The following is an 18,302-nucleotide window of genomic DNA, read 5'->3' on the forward strand; positions in this document are numbered from 1 at the left end:
AAAATGTCTCATTGTTTGATGGTGTTTTGGATATTTTTAAAGGATTCACCAAAGATTTCTGAATAAAAGACTTGATTCAATCATTTGTAATTTTATTATTCTCAAAGATCAAATTATCAATCTAAGGTATCACTAACTTGATTGGATGATCAGTGTGTCCCATGCAATGTTGTTCAGCCTTTTTAAAAAAAGCCTGACAAACAGCAGGTTGTAATAAAACCCCAACAATTTTAGTGCCTGTTGCATTTTATTATTCTTCCTTATTTTTATTTGCATAAATGACCAGTTTTTAAATGTTTTAACATCACAAACATAAATAATAGAGACGAATTTTTACAGAGAAAGGTGTGAAATTCTCAAATTTACTTTCATTGGGAGTTCTTTTCCTCCACAATTTCCATTGCAGAATTATATGATTACTTAAAAATTTTATTTTGTTGGTATTTCCTTCCATGTTGATTAAAAACAAAGAAAGATACATTTCTAACAGTAATAAAAACTCAGAATCATACTCCACTATGGGTTAAGTCGCATTTATGTTTATTCATATTGATTGTATTTTCCAAAATGTTTACTGATAAAAGGAGGCAGGAACATAAAAAAATTATTTCCTTCCTACTCCCTTTGAGCAATTTATGTAATGTCAATGTATGCAACAATGTATGTTTTTCTTTATCTTGTCTGCTCAAATAAAATAAAGACATAAAATAAAATTAAATTAAATGTTTTACAGCACATTTCCAATGTATTCAACGTTTTTATCTCGTTTGTTTTGTAGTATTCACCCCCTATTGGGTGGCCACTGCCACTACAATTGTTTGCTGGTCAAGACCCCCTCAGATTTATCATAGAAAAGGCGTGGTCAACATTCCTAGGCATTTGTGTTAATCGAATTACAAGAAAAATAGCCTCAGCTTAGCAGCCTCAGCTTCCACACACTCGTTCAAAATAAAAGCCCCATGAACAGTCATGAACAGCAAATATGAATACAATAATGATTTTTTTAAACACATTCAAATTGCAGTAGAAAAAACTATCTTCCCTGAAGATCTCCAGTTAGATTTTAAAAGACTTCGAAAACGATGTATGTATTTAAAATATTCATCTTTGTTTTTTATTTAATTTTATTTTGCTTTAACTTAGATCATAAATTATAGTGCAAAATTAAACGTGAGCTGCTGCAGGAAAGTCCAGCATAATAATAATAAATAATAAATAATAGTATTTATTTAAATAATGTATCAGGTTTATGTTCCTGATACAGGAAAGCAATGAATAAGAGACATAATACTAATACATATTTAAAAGGCCTCTTGCAGTTTTGAAAATATTCATTGTTAAAATCGACTAAGTCGTTACGTGGAAACTCGGCAATTCTTTTATTTTGAAGTTATTTCCGGGACAGGGTCTCTAAATTAGTGGGAGTAACTTCATACATAACATTTTTTGAAACGTTCAGAGAAAATCTTTGCAAATTACACAATACCGAAAGAGGAAGAGAGGAGCAAAGCATCGAGCAGCAACAAAATGTACAGCGCAGGTTGGTTAATTAACTTTTTACAGTTTGACGCGTCCGTTTGCAGTAGCGAGTGAAGGGACCAGATGAGCTCATCTGAACGCCCATTTTTTTCAATTTTTCTCAAGAGATCAGTTTTCTTGTCGACTCACTGTGAATGGCTGAATAGGAAACAGCTATAATCTTTACGACCGAGGTTAACATTGGGAGCTGGTCTAATTAGAGACAGTGGGCTATTTTAGAAGTCTCCCTTTCTTCATTAAATGCATTACACATTCAGTTTATGACTATTTTTATTTTGTACTTCTTAAATGCTTTAACTTTTAAAAAGTAGACTCTTTCTGGTGTTAAAAACATTTATTTATTTATTATTATTATTTTTGTTGCTTTTTTTGTATTTTAAAGGATTGATTTTAGAGTACAAATTTTAGACTTCCAATCATTGGGAATTTTATCAGTCTGTCCCATAATGTCCAGCCTTGAATGACGACTGCAGGCTGCAATTGCTTTTCCCTACTGCTAAAATACTTTATTTGTGGTTAAAGCTTTTCTTTTTTTCTTTTTTTTCATTTTATGTAAATGACCAGTGTCTAAACAATATGGTGAAATACCATCCTAAATGGTCAACCATGTGCTGGCTACACTCATCTGATTACAATGTGCCCAAGAGGACCACACAGACAATAAATGATAGAGAAATGACCTTGGCATGTTTAGACGTTATTAAAGGTGTGTTTGACCTTTTTATGTATTTATTTATTTTATCTGAAATCTATAGCAATAAGTAGAATCGGAAGTGATTGTGAAACTCAGGAAGTGGAAAACTGAGAAGTGAAAACAGCATACCGTCCATTAGGTTTGAAATGAGAGATCTCCTTGAGTAGGCATGCTATAAAATTTTAACAATAATTTTTTGATTTTATAGTCATGATTTATTTATTTATTTATTAGAAATAAAGCTAAATCACTGGCAAGTAAATAAAGCTGCCCTGCTCAGAGGTGCAACTGACCCTAACTTGAAGGCAACACAGAGGTTTTCTTCCGGTGACTGTCACTGCCCATTTGTGGGCATTTCATACTGCAATTAAAAATGCAACACTTTTGTCTCAAAGATTTGTATTTACTTTACGTGTTCGGGTTCATCTGCTTTTTTTGTGGTAAAATTAACGTTGCAAGGTGTGCAAAAGAACTAGCATTTCCTACAGTCACAGTTATGATTTCAGCATCATTTTTGTCTAAAAATATGATAACATTATCACTTTTTTGTGTTCTTGTTTTTTAGTTTCATGTATTAAAAGAAAATCATGTCCAATTTTAATTTTGATGTAAGTGTTTATACACCACAAAAATGTGTTTCAGTCCATTATGAAGTATTTTCAAGCACTTTTTATTTTCTGATACCGTTTTTCAAAACTGGTTTCTGATTAAAATATGCAACTAAAAGATCATTCATGAACCGCCAGGACTGTAGGACTTACAGATCCTAAACTATGTGATTGTACTGTGGACCTCTGTGAATCTTCCTAAACCTTTGAGGAACAAAGTGTGCCTGAAAAACAGTTGGCACCTTTTAAAAGATTTTACTACTAAGGGGCCTTTTTCTTTTAAGGATTCCTTGGAATCATGTTCCTAAGCTTTTCAAACTTGCCTTACCACTACAGCTGTGGGGGCGGTGTGAGACAAGTTACAACTGTGTGCTCTCCCCTTTCTTCCCTCAATCAACATTTGAATAGTTGTCAGATAACATGCCATTGCTACATGGAGTCTAAACCCCACCACTGGAGATTTTATTAGGAAAAACTAAATACAGTCTGGTTGACATGTTAAATTTGTTAAATACTTAAATAAAACACTTCTTCCAAAGCAGTGAATGAACAACTTTAGTAAAGTATGACTTTAATATGTACAAAAAAGAGATAAAAACTATCTGCCAATAAAATCCAATACTTCCACTGGTGACTGTTTTATTTCCAGGGAATGAGAATTTCATCCACTTAATTGGAGCTCACAATTTAATTAGATATAACTGGAATTGTGTTTTTCACTCTCGATGGTCCAAAAACTCTCTGCGCACATTAAAAGAGAGGATTAATCTGGTAGTTGGTGCAAATCCAAGGAACAATCAACAATAATACTAATGAATAAAATAATTTGGTTATTTTATGAATAAAACATTCATAATATGATTTAAAAATAAGAAATAATTGCAACATATTCTGAATGTTTTATTTATAATTATTTATAATGAATGCATATGTATGGACGCATTCATTTATTGAAAATGATGAATGAATTATGAGCTACTATATAAAGTAAACTGTGACTCATCAGCAGAGCCTCACTGATGATGTGGCAAAAATTTAAAAATTGATAAATCCCAGAAAACAGATTAAAACTGAACAATTAAGGCACAGCCAGCCAATATATTCCAGTTATTTGGGTGGTAATGTTCATCTACTATCCTTTTTTTTTTGTTTGTATTTAGTTGCCAAGGAAAATCTAGTTGAAGCGTCTAGATTTTGTATTAGGCTGAATAGATTGTTCTTTCGTGATCTAGCCCGATGCCGACTGGGACTAAAGTTGGGCATATAAAACCCTGGTGCTTAGTTTTGAGTTGCACCATTTTTTTGTTCTCCAGTGAAAATATGCACCAAAGTGACATTTAAACACTTTGCCAAGTCTAAACATGTTTTAAGGTATGCTACAGAAATTGTAAAACCAGCTTAAAGACTTTTTAAGGAATCAAGAGTGGAATAATCTGTTCCCACTATTTCTTTTAGCTATATATCCGCCTCAACATGCCCCTGCAGCCAACCCGTTCGCAAGCATGCCTGGCTATGAGGGAATTGGTGCAGGTAAGGAGAGTCCGACTAATTCAGTTGTACATTTGCAGCACATTGGCATCTAACTTTCCGTTGTTGTTGCAGGTGGTTTTTTGCCTCCTCCTGTACCTTTACAGCCTGTAGCTCCAGCCCAACCTGGCCTCACTCCTGAAGAATGGAAGTAAGATCTCGTTCGCATCACTGAACAGTCAGTGAATCACATGTTGATCTGTGTTTGCATCCATCTTATATTTTATTTGTGTTTGTTTGTATGTTTTTTTGTTGTTTTTTTTTCAGCATCCCCGCTCTGTCAGAGGATGTTGCTCGTGAGGCATTCAAAGACTATGTGCAAGCTCAGTGCTGCTACCAATCAGGCCCAGCCAATGAGGGTGTTATCACCAACATGGAGTCATTTAACACATACAGGGTGATTGCATTTTATATTACTAATAAAACCTTTAGACTTTGGCATTTACCAGTAAACTGTTACTAAACATTCATGCTTCAGTTAGCTGCCTAATTAAAAAAGACATAAAGTTTTTAACATCATAATCGCCTGAATTTTAGTACCAAGCTCACTTGAACACATATACACATTTGGGTCCATCCTTAATGTGATATGCATGAGTGAATGTCAAAAAGAAAACAAAACTAAATTACTTATTACTTTGCAATAAATTGGTCTACACCATTATTTTCCTAAAAGAAACTTCTTGATCTTTTATCTGTTTGTCTGGAGATCCGATATCAGGACATAACCTTAACGCACCAGTTTATTCTGGGATGATCAAAGATTAAAAATTAAACACAAGGCAGTTTTATCAGTGTTTGAAACATGTTTTTAACAATTTAGTTATACTTACTATAACGAAATTGCTATTTTATACACTTCGTAGTTCCAACACATTAACAGTTTCTTAACGCTAGCTAACAACCTTATCCCCCCCATAGATTCTCAGTGAATAAACATGTCAATTAGTGCAGAAAAACACAGCCACAAAACTCACCAGCACATTTCCCATGTCTGGTTTCATGTTCCCAACACTGTGCACAAAAGACAACATGTAACCATTGTTGCTTTGCATCTGTAGTTTTATATTTCTTGGTTTTCTATTCCATAGTGTGTACTCTTTTATCTGTGTGTCACAGTTTGGGACTGTTTTATGTTGGGCCAAAGATCCATCTTGACATGGAAAGACTTAAGTTAACTTACCTTAGTTGCTTGCTGCATAAAGGAAAACAGTACATCAGATCCCTAAGCATTCTTCTAAGAAGAATTCAAGCTCTAAACACACCCACACAGTCTCACAATCCCCAATACACATCAGTGTAAAACACTCTGGAAACTCTCAATCCATGTGATTAAGAATCCATCTGTTCAGGCTCGCAAGTCAAACTAAATAGTTTCCTCCAGCAATTTCCTCTTTGCGTTTTCTGGCCATACATTGTCTCATTGATTAAATTACAATTCACTCAAAGTTATCTAACCCATGTTAAGAGGTTAAACTGTCATACTATTGACTGTTGACACTTATTTTGAACAGAGAAACATACAAAACACCTTATGAGTAATAATAGCTTATGAAATTATAAAAACTTCTGCTGCCATTTGCTGCTTCTGTGTTTAAGGTGGAGGATTGCAAACAGCTCTTTTTTGCAATGTCACAGCTCTGTTGTTGTAATCTTCCTGTATATGTTCAAGGTAATTTTGGTCAATTGTTGTGATTTAGTTAATTTTGGGCTCCTCCAGGTAAAACCACCCAATTACCCAAACCAGTGCAATCATGTTTTATTCAAATTAGAGCCAGTAGTTTAGAGCACAAGACAACATTTCTTGGCCCATTTAACTCAGGGATTGACAACTCCAGTCCTTGAGGGAACCTTTAGATATGTCCTTTGTCAAACACACTTAACTAAAATTGCTGATTGATATCTGTATGCAGTCAGGTTTCTCCAAAGATCTGCTAATCACATAATTATTTGACTCAGGCGTGTTGGAGCAGGGACATATCTAAAAGTTGTAGGACACCAGCTCTCGAGGACTGGGAGTGCTTTGTGTTTTGACAAACTTCCAACTGTAAATGTACACCCCAATCATGTCTATTCAAGGATTTTTTTTAATAACACAGAATAAAGTTTTACAGTATTTTGTCTGTCTTGTAGTTGCGTCTGGAGACATTCGCTGAGTCCAGATCAACTGAGATGGCCGAGAAACCGTATGAAGGTAGGAGCTCAGTATTCGTGTCCCCTAAACCCAGTCTTCATGTTAGATATTTAAAACTACTTCATTTAGTTTTTGTTAGTTGAACACAATGTTATCTCAATGAAGCTTCTAGGACAGATTACTTGTTTTGTTTCCTTAACAGGGGAAACAGCTGACTTCTACGCTCAGCCTGCCCCCACACCTTGGGAAGTCCAGACCAAGACCCCTGAGCTCTTCACCAAACACACTGAGGAGATCCGAGTGCCATACACCTCCAATATCAAGGTGATTGTTTTTTAAAGGACACAAGTTCAAGTCAGCCAGTTTATCCTGCTGCTTTGTTGATTTCTTTACTTTATCCCAGATTCAACTTTTAGGATCCATTTTATTCATTGTTCTACTTCACTTGCCAGTTTACTGTGCAGCATTATGGATTTGAAGTTAGAAATTATAAGAATAGCTCAAACTCTTCGCAAAATTGTTAAACATCCTGCATGTGAAATCAAGCTTTCCTGGAAGCAAATCAGCTGATGTCAAGATGGGTCACAAGGATGTAGCCGGAGGAGAGTGGCTGACATGGCTTTGTAGACTCCAGCTTTCTGAAAAAAATGTTGACACATCTAAGATTTCTGTAAAATAAGCTACACAACTTCAGGGAACGCTTGATAATCCATGTTCAAGTTTTTGCCTCCGATCTTAAGGTTGGCAGTCCTGTTTTTTGAGCAGCATCATGATTTCATTCAGAAAGACATGAATTGTTACATTTTTCAGTGAATTAAGCTGCAGCTATACAAACTTCCAAGAGGTCTTACATGCGATAAGCACTTTAAAACCACTGAATGTTGTCCTCAAATTGGACTTAAAATCTTTCAATTGACAATCCAGAGCCAAAGCATAGCCATGACAAAAGTCTTAGCCCTTATAAAAGACTTATAAAAGTCTTCATCAATCACCTCTGAAATATAATTTAGCAATACAGTTTTTTTTTCTTTTTTATTATTCAACCCAAATATATCCTGTAAGGAAGTTACTCAGGAAGTTTTTGAGGTGTTATTTGAAATGTATCAGAAGCCAAAGTGTTGAGGAATCACTAGGCTGAGGTACATTTGGACCGAACAGTCTAAATTTCTTTGCATAGTCTTAAAAGTCCCATGGGGCCAAATAATATTTATAGGGTTTTTTTTGACTGATTGAATTAAAAGGCAATTTAATGCCTAGTCAGAGGGGTTATGCATGTTTTAAAAAGTACAGTTAAGCTCTTATGATTCATACTCTTGGCAGATCTAGATGAAAAAGAAATTTTCAGCCATCCAAGAAGTTTATTACAAAATGAAAAGCAGGCATCTCAGGAAAAAAGTGTATAAATTTCCCCTCCCCAAGGAAGAAAAACTGTTTTTTGTTCACATTTTACTAAAGATATATATTTACTTAGTTTATCCATTATATTTAATATCAATAAATGTGCTTTTCAAAATCTGACAAGATGAACAGTGTAAACAAAAAGGCCACTTGCTTTTTGCCAGAGCTTTAAATTATGACTAGTGTTCTGAGGTTCTGTGTGCTTCTAAAAGGTAGTGAGGTAATTCTTGAACTCCTGTTTGTGTGTAGGAATGTAACGCCTGCCATGCCGAAGGAACAGTGTCCTGCAAAGACTGCGAGGCAAAAGGATATGTAAGAAATCTTTCAAATATCCATATAAATCAGTAATAACATTTTGAGTTTTTAAAATCAATTGATTTGCTGGCTAATTAAACAAGTAAATTGGTCAGGCCTTATTGTATTACCAGTGAATATTTGTTCATATGTCCCCTTTAGAAACAATGCAATAAATGCAATGGCTCTGGTAAGAATGAGGAGGAAAACTGCACTGACTGCAATGGAACAGGAAAGGACAGGTAATCGATCTCAATGTGCCTTGTTGATATAAATGTGGGGAAATGAATTGGTAGCAAATATGTAATGTGTCATTTGACTAATAAAGATTGTAAAAGTAAACAACTTTATTATTACATTTTAATTGAAACATTAGACTTGCAAATGACTTAAACATGGCTTGTTTAAAATTAATTCTGATCATATTTTATGTTTGTAATAATCAGCCTTTTTGAATTATAAAACCATAAACAGTGATGTCAGTAATGCGTTATTTAGTAACGTTATTGACGTTGGACCACTTTTTTCAGTAACGAGTAATCTAACGCGTTGCTATTTCAAATCACTTTGCGTTACTGTGCATTACTATTTTCTTTTGTAATTTAATTAAATTTCCTCTACGCATCTTGGGGAGTGACCACCGTTTCTGTTTCATCACCGATAGAAACATAAACAGTGGAGGGAAGAGGAAAATGTGCATTTTGTTGCTGGAAAAACAGGAATTATTTTGAGTTTCACTTTCCAAGTCTGATTATTATTATTATTATATTGAGCAGCTTTGGGCTTGGTTTTTTTTTTTTTTTTTTTCTAAAGTCGCTTGCAGATTTAATGAGATGCGGGACTCATTAAATCTGCAAATGTTTGGACTTGGAAATAGCAGACATAAACCCCCAGATGTCGGAAACGACATCCAGGTCATTTACTTCAGGCTCTCCCTGTCTATCATTTCCCAGATGATCCATCCTGCTGTGTCTTTGTTAATGTCAAGTTAATACATTACCTCTAAATGACGTCAAGCTTCACTTTGCGCTCCAAAAAACTGCAAACATCGAGACTAATATGAACAGTGCAATAAACGTGAAAACAGCCAGGAATGAGCATGTCCGTAAAGTTGTGCTTCTAAACGGCATTATAATTATTAATATTAAGATAAGTGTCACAAATCTGTGCAGCGGGACATCCGAGTTGTGGAGCCACAGGAGGAGCTCTGTGCGCTGCGTTCTGACACCAAACGCAGGGCCGTAACGCAGAACCTGGATGATGGGGCAGGCAGGCTAAAATCCTATTTATAGTTTTCCAGACAAGAGTGGAACACACAAAAACACGCACAAATTACTGAAGTTTTTTTTGTACTGTTGTAACCATTGAATAATCTCCCCTTCAGTTCGACCTTATAAGTGGAGACACATTGTTGATGTTACCAACTTGCAATTAAGTATTGGCAAAGATCAATATAATTTTCACAGGTGGCTGGAGCGTTGTTGTTAGCAGCTGCTGAACGTAACTAAATCAGTTACTTTTTCAAGGAGTAATCAGTAATTCGATTAAAGTTACTTTTTCAAAGTAACTATGCCATCACTAACCAGCAGATAAGTTCTGGGTTGGGGATGTAACACTTAGTCTGCCAGGATCAGGACCTCTCTCCTGCTGTTATATGACACTGTAGAGGTCTAGGTGAATGAAAGCAGCTTGACCAATATGATAATACAATTCAGATAACCAAAAGCTGACGAGGGGTGAGGAACACATTATATAATTTTCCATTGCACTCTTCACATAAATGCATCATACTTTAAAGTGTAAATCTTTGTTTCCAATTTATTTTGCAGTATGCAATAGATGCAAATGTTTATTGTAAAAAAAATATGAAATATGCCTTTTTAATGATCAAAGGGTACAGTTTGGGCCCAAAACAAGAGAGAATCTGTTGTGGTAAATGACTAAGTTTAACAGATTCTATTTATTTTATCTTTTCTTTTATATCAAGTATCAAAACAATTATGGGCCTAAAATTTACCAATATAATCATTAATTCATATGTTTAGTGTGATATGCTTCTGACTGGGTTTGTATTTTTTTGTGAAGGTGTTCAAAGTGCAGTGGTGCGGGAAAAAAGAAGTGTGAAACCTGTAAAGGAAAAAAAAAATTGCTGACCTTCATCAAACTCAAAGTGGAGTGGTAAGTTTCCTAGACCCCTACAGCTGTAACAGGAAAAGATTTACAAGGTTACATAGTGGATTTAGACAACATTAAATTCACTCCCTTTTGTTTCTATATTTTAAAGCTTCAGTCGTTTTAACCGCTATCTGACATAAAATAATCAATTCCTTATTTTGTTTTCTAAAGAAACTGCCCAATAATTCACAGTGTATTTGAAGAAGCTGTAGCAGACCCTGAACTGTTTGTTCTTTCAATATCAGTTTTTCACTAATTACATGAAAAATCATGTAACAGTGTTGTTTGTATCGATTCCCAAGGAAGTAAAAAGATGTTTGTTTTTTATTGTTTTTAGTCTGAATACTATTGAGAATGTTGGATCACACATGAAGCAAACCCTGCAGTGCTTTTAATTTTACATCTTTGAATATGTGAAGGTGTTTGCTTGCACCTTGGAAAATAAGCATGTTTCTACCACATCTTATTACTGTTGATGTGAGGAGTGACCATATAGTAATGTAAAGTTGGCCTTATAAGTGGTAACTGGGGTTTGTCAGAGTTGTTCCCAATATTCCAGTGGAAAATCCAATTTTTCAGTTGATTTTTCTGACTGCGAAGTCAGAATCAGACCAGAGACATATCTGAATCCTCCAGGACACTGTTGTTTAGGAGATTGACACTCCTGCTAAAAAATTATCATATTCACGCATTTTGCATATTATACACTGAAGGAAATACTGCACATATTTTCCTGGGGCTTAAGTAGAATACAGGGTATGTGTAACGTTTGAACAGCCTAGCTTCATGAGTTGAATTTGCTGATTTCTGTTTAGGGCTAACCATGTGGACAACCATGTGGTGGAGCAAAACTCTGGCCTGAAGGCTGAAGAGTTGAACTCCGTGAATGGCAAGGAGCTGCATAAGATGACCCAGATCATGGTATATACACACACTCACACACACTCTTGATGCATACTTTTTTTCCAGTGGATGAAAGTAATTTAGGTATAAAAACATAAAGACATCAATTTGTTTTGATTCAGTAGAAATGACCAAATCAAGTAATTAGATAAAACAAGGAATCGATGATAATAAAACAATGAGGAAATGAAAATAGGAGAAAACGGGCAACTCTAGTGAATGAGAAACTGTGACGAACATTATCTCTAGATGTTTGGCTGATTTGTAATACAAATATGAAATTCTGACATACTGTATTCATATCTGTTGCATATTATACAGGACTTCTTGAAAATGTTCGTAAATTAAAGCATAATTTAGGATGTTTAGTATCTAAATTCATGTAATAAAGAAATTAACTCTTTTATAAGAGCCCTTATGGCTCTTCTCAAAGACAATAATTAGATTCTACCTCAACTATTTTTGTCTGAGGTTAGCTTCTATATTCCTAAAATCATATTTATTTCTTTTACTTTTGTAAATGTGTTTCATTTAGTGATTTTACAATACATATTATTTTCAACTATTCTAAACATAATTTTAATAATTTATACTTTTCAAGCCTCTTGGAATAATAACAAAAACTTGTGCCTGTACATTTCATATACACAATAGTAGTGGGTGTTTGGTGCTCAGGTTTTCAGCTCCATGTGTTTCCTCACAGGTCTACCCGCTGTATGGGTTCCCAAATCCAGCCATCGTTGAGGCCTCTGACCGTCTGATCAAAGAGCATCAATCCAAGTATGCTCAGACATCCAGGATCCTGCAGCAGGTTCGTTTATAAGAAACATGAGTAAACACCTAACTTGCATTAAAAAGAAAAAACAGACTGAGCACTGCAGGCAAAATTTTTATTTTAGGTTCTAATCTAAATAAAACCACCTGAAGTGTTAAATCTTCAAGCTTTTTTAATTTATTGGGTATTTTGTTAGGTGTTTTCGTCTTTTAGAATAAAATAACTTTATCTGTTTCTTTCAGAGGCAGACTGTTGAGTTGATCCCCTGTTACTAAGGTGAACTACAAGTGGAAAAATAGCATTCACATCTTCTATGTTTATGGAAAGGAAAACAAGGTTAGCACTGACAACTACCCAGAAACCTGCTGCTGCTGTCATCCTGTAGACAAAAATTCAAATTCAAATGTATACTTCATTTTCTTTCAACAGTAATATCCCTTAATACATTTTAAATCTACAATATTTTTTTCAACTGGTTGTGTTTGCAGACAACCAGTGGTTTACAGTAACATTCATAACATTGTAAGATGTTGGGCAGAAGCTCTGATGCTTTATCATTTATCTTTATATTATTCTGTTTTACAATACAATTCTGTGGGAAAAAAATATTAACTCTAGAAGGTAAGTCTCTGTCTTTTAAATCTTCTCTTTGTTTTTTTAAAAATCTGGGCCGTCCAGCTTTTGTTTTTTATTAGTTTTACTTGACCTGCGTGTCAATGAATTCTATCCTCATATCATGACTATTACACTTATACCTCATATACTGTATGTAACATGAATGTTTGTTTTTATAATAGCCACTTACAATATAATTTTACTCTCATTATGAAGTAAATATCTTTGTAATCAATGGAGTGATAAGTGCATTTATACATGATCATGAGAAAAAGTGCCACGTTTCTGTGAATACAGGAGTACAGTGAATCCTGAACCAGATCCAGTTTTGCTTGTTGGCTTGTTTCTGTTCTTCAGGAGGTCGCAACCTCAGTGATCTGTGGAGATTTAATGGATCAACAGGAATCAGTCCGTTTTAACATGAATCTACTATGAACTGAGCCATCTTATATGTTCAAGTGAAAATTGTGTGAAATATCTAGTCACCCTGAGATCTCTTCGCACGATGATAGGTGGACTGTTTTCATTGAATACTAACAGCAAAATCATTAGTCTCTTAACTTTGTCTGCTTGTTCTGTACTGTACTGTATATTTCCCTCTGCTGCTTTTATCACTGGACTGTATTTTGTTTTTTTCTGAAAAAAAAAGTCATCTAGTAACCCATACCTGACATTGTTTTACAGTCAATGAGATGTCGGATAAAGGCACTTCAGGTTTTCTTTTGGTTTGTTTGATTGTTTTACCAGTAATATTTACCCAACCTTGCATGAATTTATTTTACTTTTAGATTTTTGTACCACTAAAGTTTTTACTGAATGAGATGAAATCTGTTTGCATTTTAGGAAAAATGACTGACTTATTGCTGTTATACCATTCATTTTGTAAAATTGTGTGGTGCTATGTTGCAAACACATCAATCATGTACATGCTACAACATTGTGAACAATAATCATTAGGATAATCTTTTGATTCATAAATGCCTTAAATACAGCACTGTGACTAACAATCATTTCTGACAGTAACATTTAGCATGTTTTTCTCTTATTCAAATAATTAAAAAAGAAAAAAAACTTTTCTTGCATCTGTTATCTGTTTTGCAGTCATTCAAGGCAAGCAGTTAGTTATTTCACAAAAACTAGCTTAATTCATCTATCATTGTTCTTGCTTTCCAGATCAGGGTGAGTGGACTAGATACCTGATGTACATCAGTCCCTAGACAGGTTAAAAGTCTATCACTTCAGTAAGTTGCAAATATGTTAAAATATAATGTATTTGTATGTATTTTATTCAGGCAAACAACAACCAAAGGGTGAGTGCCTCGCCTCATCTTTGTCTCAAGAAAATCCATTAAGGTTCGAACCTGTCCTTCTCAACTCTGTGATGTTATCCAGAAGTTTCAATCACATCAACTCTGAGATGCCCTTTGTAACTGGAGCTCAGCATTGGATGCTCTGTAGAAAAGTGACAAGATAAAGAACAAGCTACCAATCTGTCTGATGCTTACTGCAGCTGTGAGACATTGAGTGCAGTCTGTCTGACTTCAAAACTCTTATCAGTATAGATAAACGGTAAATGCGCTCCTCCAGGCTAAAACAGAGCAAGCTATTTCTTTTGTAGTTCAATGAAGAAATCTCTTAATATTATTATTTCCTCACATATGCGTTTACTATTTTGAAGTTTTTCAGACTTTGTGATGATTTCACATTTAAGGATAAGAGCAAGAGGTGTTACAGTTTGGCTGCATATTAGAAATGTGACGGTAAAAATGTGCACTTATGTCAATATTGTCAAAGGTAGCTTTAGCTATCTTCCTGATATAAGGCTAAAAATAAAGTGCTGTGAAACATAACAGACAAATATCACAGTTTGCACATCCAGTTGTTGTTTTTCGGTAAAGATTAGCATGAAAAACTATGCTGAACACAGTTATCCATAGTTAAAGAGCCTAATTTATCTTAATATTTTTAAAATTCTCAAAGTTAAACTTTGATTTGACTTGATATACCAGTCTCCAAAATATGCAACGTTTTACAGACTAAGGTTCAGAATTTATTCAGGGGAATTCGACCTTGAGTAAGAGCAGGAAGACTTTACTTAGTGCATGTGCTTAACTCATCTTGCACAAAAAAAGTGAATAATAGCAAAAATGTAAGCCTTGGCAGTAGCAAGAGATTGACAAGCCACACATAGAAAAACTTGACATGAATGATTTTCCTGCAGAGAATCCCTTTGAAAGACGGCGCTTAAGCACAGCAGATAAATATGGGCTTAAAATATCTGAGACTTTATATTTTCATCTCAGAACAAGATGTTTCAGCTTTAAAACACTATTGGAAACTCATAAAAAAATAAGATAAATGCTTCACCTGTTGTGATGACCAAAGACTATTAAAACAGACACCCAACTACTCCGTCTGTCTTTTTCCCAATCATGTTCGTTACCTTGATAAAAAGATTTATTATTCATAGTTGCAAGAACATAGGCAGCATGTATACCCAAAAGTAAGAAGCAGTATATATAGCAGGAAATACTAGCGGTGGTGACTATAAATATCTTCATGTCCTGATGACAAACAAGTGGATTTGCTGCAAGATATCTTAACGTTGTGGTAAATGTTTGATTTGAAATGCCATGAAGTAATGAAGGTAATGGAGCTCACCACCAATCAGCCAAGCCATTAGGAGATGACCATAAAGACTGCACAAGGACTGCTGAATGGACATTATTGTAAGTTGCACTAGACTGATTTCTTAAGTAACCTCCTGCTTCTTGACCATCAGATGAGGTGACAGCATCCAAGAGCTGACTGATCTTCTAACATTTAAAGGAAGACTCTACAACATCATTATATCCTAGACAAGAAACACATTTTGTTTTCATTGTTTTACTATTGATGCGTTGCTCCGTAGTCACTATACGAGGTACAATTTACTAGATGTGACTTGGTTCCCTTTTTGTCTTCAGAACTTCCTTAATTCTCTGGGATCGATTCAAGAAGTCCCAGAAACAATCCTCAGAGGTTTTGGTTTGTAGCTACATTGCTATGCTGTATATTTGCTTCAGATCTGTCAACTGCACATTCATGCTTCCCCAGATCCCAAAGGTGCTCTGTTAGACTTAGAGCTGGTGATTGTAGAGACTGTTGGGATGCATCATCCAGCTAGAAGTAGCCATAAGGACATATTGTAGCATACTGCGGTAATAAAGGGATTGGCTTGTATGATCATTAGCAATACTTGGGTAGGCCTGTAGAGGCCAAAACTGTGTAAAGAAATAATTATGCACACTATGACAACTCCAGCAGCATGAAGTGTGTCAAGAGAGTCAGTATGAATGCAAGCTTTCATGTTGTTTACACCAATTTCTGACCCGTATCTGACTGTCATAAATAATTCTGGACTCATCCAGCCAGACAACATTTTTCTGATCTATCATTGTCCAATTTTGCTCAACCTGTGTGATTTTTATTCTCTGTTACTTGTTCTTAGTTTGCTACGGACTGGATTTCTTTGGTTTTACCAAGTGGTTATTTAGGCAAATGCTCAGTCTAAACAACGTCCTCTTATCTCTGACACAAACACTTTTTGCAATGCAATACTTTTCTTTTTTACCTGCACAATTGCTTGCTTAAACTATTCTCTGTAAATCCAACAACAGATTACTATTTTTGAAAATCCCAGAAGATCACCAACTCCTAAAATACTCTGACTAGTCCAGGACCAATCACCATGCTGGGGTACTGAGAGGCTCATTTGGTACCATGTGCAGAGGCTGTAGTAATCCTACATGAATTGTCATTGGTTCTATTCTCGGGCTATTTGCTGCATGTCTTTCCTTTCTTTCTTCTCCCTATTTCCTGTTCATTTACTGTTCAAAAAGGTCACCAGTGTTGTAAAAAAAAAGAAAAACATTACCACATTAAAATGACTCAAAAGTGTTCTTCATTTTGATCCTCAGCCTTAACTTTAGCAAGCCATGTTTACAACCTCCAGATGCCTAAATTTATTAAGTTGCTGGTATGCTTTTGGTTTTGGCTTATTCACTGAGTTTTGAGAAGTAACTGAATAGATGTTCCTAATAAAATAGTCAGTGAGTTCAAATTATTTTGTTTGTTTTATTACTTATTCTCCTCAGTATGGCTCTGATTTATAGCTTTCTTTTGTATAGACCATTATGCTAGCAGTCTCTTATGCAACAGTCTACAACATATACAACTGCTTTCCCATAACATCATGTGGGATTATGTGATATTATGTAATGTACATTGCTCCCAGAATCCTCCTTGTGGCCCAGTTATCTTCAAAATACTTTCTTTGAGATTATAGAGAATATCCTTTACTTTTCCTCTTGTGTGAGATGCAACCTTTTACAGGCCTGACGGAAGATGATTCCCTGCCTACATAAGCAGTATTTTAACATAACATGAAGCTCTCGTCTGTGAAATTAGACACTTTGTGGACGAGATAAGAACCTACTTGGTTTGACTCTGATTCAAGTGGAAAAACAATCGTGTGTGAAACTGGTGGAATGTGAAAACAGAATATGAAATGACTTTTAATTCAACAACAGAGCTGAGAAAAAGTCTTCAATATGTCAAAAATTTCTCCTACTTTTATTTTATTGTGATATGAACTTCATTTGAACTCAATATAACGTTCTGGGCAGGGGAAGAAGGGTTAGTGGTGAGGGGGATAGCCAGCATTTGTTTATGATTTAATGCTGTAAAATACCAATTGCCAGTTGCTATGGACAACATAGTGGAAGAAAATGTTTTGAGAGCTTTCTGTGTTTTATATGCATGTTCTAGAAGCAAGAAAAGATTTGGAAATTTTAAGAAGAATCTGATTTGGTCTTTCCCAAGAACTTGGTGTCCAAAGCTGTCACCATGTATCTACCATAGCTACCAATATTTTCTCCAAGATTTTACAGTGCTTTGCAGTATCAAGAAGCAGACAATAAACCTGTCAAAATCTACACAGCAAGCTTGAGTTTCACAAAAGCTCTCAGATTCTGGTGCATACATAGTTATGAGAGGCTTTGCCTAGCCTGTTTGATGCCCTGGGCGAACCACCTTCTGTGTAGTTGTGGATGGGTTTTACTTTCCAAAATGCCAAATGCAATTTTTCTTTGGGAATTGCTTCGGCATGCTGCCCCCCACAAATTGCCGCCCTGGGCGGTTATCCATGTCACTCATATCAGAAACTGTCACTGCGATGTTATAGACCAGAATTGACATTCTGAGAAAAACCTAAATTATGAAACAGATCTTCAACCTTATCAAGAGGTTGCAGAGTATCAAGAGTAAAAAGAACAACAAACATCAAAATAGGTTGTGAAATTTGATTTGCTGTTGCCATTTGTGGTTTTGCTCCACAATTTGTCAGTTTTTAGTGTGTTTACACACTGCTATATGGTTAGCACTGTGACTAATGTTACATCTCACACAAACTGCACAATGTTTTCATGGGAGCTCTAACTGCTACTCACTCAGCATAAGGATTAAGGCACAATAAAAAGACAGAGTGAGGAAAGTAAAGTGTGCTGTGAAACACACTGTACTGTTTTTGGAGTGGGGCAAGAACCCCAAGGTTCACTGATAACCGCACCGATAATAAATAACCTCCCCTTCCCGTTGGGC

General features: G+C 35.2%; 1 protein-coding gene across 1 annotated transcript; it reads left to right on the forward strand.

The window, feature by feature from the left end:
* Positions 1–1,407: 1,407 nt before the first annotated feature.
* LOC116710894 (protein SSUH2 homolog) lies at positions 1,408–12,445 on the forward strand. Its single transcript, XM_032550188.1, has 12 exons — positions 1,408–1,540; positions 4,297–4,371; positions 4,444–4,519; positions 4,636–4,765; positions 6,502–6,562; positions 6,705–6,826; positions 8,150–8,212; positions 8,357–8,436; positions 10,280–10,372; positions 11,185–11,290; positions 11,976–12,083; positions 12,290–12,445. Exons 1-12 carry the CDS (start codon positions 1,528–1,530, stop codon positions 12,320–12,322), a joined length of 960 nt encoding a protein of 319 aa, XP_032406079.1. The 5' UTR covers positions 1,408–1,527; the 3' UTR covers positions 12,323–12,445.
* The last annotated feature ends 5,857 nt before the right edge of the window (positions 12,446–18,302 follow it).

Source organism: Xiphophorus hellerii, chromosome 20, assembly GCF_003331165.1.
Source record: "Xiphophorus hellerii strain 12219 chromosome 20, Xiphophorus_hellerii-4.1, whole genome shotgun sequence".
Lineage (NCBI taxonomy): Eukaryota > Metazoa > Chordata > Actinopteri > Cyprinodontiformes > Poeciliidae > Xiphophorus > Xiphophorus hellerii.